This window comes from Theobroma cacao, chromosome 2 (assembly GCF_053813885.1).
Source record: "Theobroma cacao isolate CCN51 chromosome 2, ASM5381388v1, whole genome shotgun sequence".
NCBI classification, from domain to species: domain Eukaryota; kingdom Viridiplantae; phylum Streptophyta; class Magnoliopsida; order Malvales; family Malvaceae; genus Theobroma; species Theobroma cacao.
In genome coordinates this window covers 15,384,824-15,388,193 of record NC_142640.1, presented here as the reverse complement: position 1 = coordinate 15,388,193, position 3,370 = coordinate 15,384,824, and the positions used below count along the sequence as shown (strand labels likewise).

At 36.4% G+C, this 3,370-nt stretch overlaps 1 protein-coding gene across 1 annotated transcript; it reads right to left on the bottom strand.

Moving 5' to 3' along the window:
* Nucleotides 1-1,220: 1,220 nt before the first annotated feature.
* On the bottom strand, nt 1,221-2,783 carry LOC18608918 (uncharacterized). The gene has a single exon (XM_007043832.3). It carries the CDS (start codon nt 2,498-2,500, stop codon nt 1,379-1,381), a length of 1,122 nt encoding a protein of 373 aa, XP_007043894.1. The 5' UTR covers nt 2,501-2,783; the 3' UTR covers nt 1,221-1,378.
* Between the last annotated feature and the right edge of the window lie 587 nt (nt 2,784-3,370).

The following is a 3,370-nucleotide window of genomic DNA, read 5'->3' as shown; positions in this document are numbered from 1 at the left end:
TGCCATTTTGGCTCCGCCCTTACCTGAAATTTTTGAGAAGCTAACCAATTTCTTGTGTTAAACCTTGGGTTTTTTTTTTTTTTTTTTTAAAGAAACTCATATCATTGCATGTGATCCAGATACACAAGGTTAAGTCTCTAGACCCTTGGATCTCAATCACAACTTAAGAGATAAGAAGAAACAGGGGCAAGACAAAGAAATGAACTGAACTTGAGTCCTATCTCAAAGAAACGATGTGCTGCAGTGAAATGATGCGAAGGTTCTTGACATACAACATAGAGATTTTTATGTTTACCTACAGGGTTTTCAATAAGATCCACGAATATCAAATCTGCTTTACTAAATTTTCTGGTGCATGGAATCAGTATAATCAGAACACACCAGAATAACTTTATAGACATATCTCAATCAGCAGAAGAGATAAAAGTGCCCAGAATAAACAATAGGGAGAGACAGTTGCAAGCAATTAAGATTCGATGCCAAATGTTTTCCAGCTTACTAGTAATCACTGGAAAAGACAGCTCCTTAGCGACTGAATACAAAGATGATGTTGAAATTACATGCCCAGTCTCCTAAATTAAAAAAACATAAAACGAATAAGAGAGGATGAAAAAATGTGAAAACAATGGAAGTGAACCAACTTCTGCGAAGAGTTTGAGACACAAGCAAAGGCAACAGACAACAGTTTATATGTCAAAATCATGCTGGGTTTGCAAGTCTATTATGCTTTATACTTAAGAGGCAGAGAAACCTTGACCCAGCAAATGACACCGGAGATAGAAGCAAACCCTGTTCACTACTATTTCTCAACCTATCGTAATACAAATGGACACGAATAAATACGATCTTCCTACTTGAGGACCGTCACAAGTCTCCTTCTGCCTCATTTACATCCTTTCTTTTTTCATTTTTTCTCCCAGAAACCTTAATTTATTTCTTTTTTTCCTTATTATAGTTTGTGGGTTTAAAATGTTAAGTGTATATATAAATATTTTTTGAAATTTAAGAACAATTTGAACTCTACTTAAATCAATAAGCCAAATACCCGATACTTTAAGAGGTTAACTATTGGTAGCAAATATCTTTAAAAAAAAAAAACCTATTGGTAGCGAATTATAACATAAATTTGGGACAAGTTATCTGATCTTAGCTTGCATTCTATAGTCTAATCGAGGAGAAATTGTTTCAAGGCCAGATTAACAACATTAATTTCAACTTGCTTTAATGGGCAAAAACGATATGAACATTCATTCAACTTGCTTCAAACGAACACAACAAAAAAGCATGATGTTCCGAAGGAAAAAGAAAAAGGAATAAACAACACATAAAAATACAAATCCAAAACAATTTCTACAACCAAGCAAAGTAAAAGTCACAACTATCTCTTCCCACATTTCTTCACATCGGGCAACTTCTCAACACAATCAACAGAGCCAGCAACACTTCTCCTCTTCTTTCTCCTTAACTTCTGGCACAAGAATGCCTTCTCCAGCTGCTCCACCCTTTGAGACAATCCACTCAACAACCGCGTCTGCATTTCATTCCTCTCGAACAACTCTGCCATCAACCCCATCATCTTCTCATTATCCTGCATCATCCTCTCTAACAATTCCTTGCTACTTTTATTCTCCCCACAATCCTCCTTACTACTATTCTTCCCTGCCTTCCCACCATCGGCCAGACGAGTTTCATTTTCCTCCAATGCAGCTTCCTCTTCTTCATCTACACTCTCAGGATTTGCAGACGAATCGGTTTGACTTTCAGGCCGACCTGTCTCCGTACTCTCCTCATCTTCCTGATTTGCAACAATTTCTTTGCTTGATTCAACAGTTTCCTGATTTTGCGGAATCACTTCGGATTCACTCAAATTAGGCATAAATTCAGCCTTGTTAGTTATTTCATCATGCTTTTGCAACTCTGGGGTTTGATTGCAATTGTCAGCAGAATCAGTAATTCCTTGATTTTGATCAACGGTTTCAGTTTCAGCAACTGCAATGGCATTGTTGGAATCTAGGGATTGATCAGCGGAAACAATGGCGTCAACCAGTTCTTGTAATGCAATCGCCTTCTTAATAACGGATTTCCTGCAATCCCTAACTCCAGAGTCCACTCCTCTAACCGAATCCAACTTAAAAAGCAAGCTCATCAACATCTCGTTGATTTTCAATCTCTCCTTTGAATCATTTCGAATCAAATCAACCGTTTCTTTCATCGAAACCCTACGCTCGATGTCGTTCACTTCCTCCCTTATTGCCTTGATCTTCTTAATGTTTTCTCTCACTAGGAATCCCCTGAACACCTTCTGGATCCTGACAGCGGAGTCGGATCTACCCCGCTCCGACCCGACGAAGTGGACGGGGACCGCCACCACCTTGGGCTTCATAGGCTGCGGTGGTGGCGTGGATTTGGGCTGGACCTGGACCGGAATACCCCTCAAGCTCTGCTCATAGCGAGGACGAGACCAGGTACTAAAGCGATTTCCAAAAAACGGAAAGTCCATTGGTCGCTTTTGGATGGAATTCACAGACTATTTCTTGAAATCTTTTTTCTTTGTTATGGAAGTAAATTTGAGGGATTTGCTTTGGCTTTGTTGTCGGTAAAGAGAGGAAATGGAATGAGGTATTTATATGGGTACTTGGAAATCCTAGAATACAGGTTCGAGAAGGAGAAAGGTTGATTCTGGAAGTTGCCAGAAGTTTCCGGTGAGATTTTTGGTAGACGAGGTTTTGGGTTCTTCTGGATAACTGTGGATTCTTCTCTTTGCCCGCGTGTTTGTTAAATGAGATACAATGGAGCGTCGCTACATTGTCTATGATGCTTCTATCAGCTCACGTTTGACACGAGTTATTGACCTTTTAATGCAACAGAACAAAACTGTTACTGTTACTCTATATTTAAGTTCTTAATATGCTATTTTATCTATTCAATTATGCATAAACCTTCAAAAAATAAACAAATGAAACAGTGATGGTCCAACCAAGAAAGAGAAAATTTTATACCTGTATTTGATCACAAGATGTCACATGCCTTTCGAAATTAGTAATTGAATTTTTTTAAAATAAAAACGAATCATGTATCATGTAATGACATCATTTAAATTAATCTTGTGATTAATTGAAAAATAATTAATTTTTTTGACTAATTTTAGAGAAATAAAAATGATTTGACTAATTAAATTTTAAAATTTTTCATAATTTGACTAATTAAAATTCACTTATAAGTTATTATCTAATTTATTTTTAAATAAATTAAAATAATTTAAAGATAAAATTCAAGTTTGACCAATCAAACTTCACCTTTGAGTCATCCAATTTATCTCTAAGTAAATGAAAATAATTTAGATAATAAAATCTAAATTTGATTATCCAAT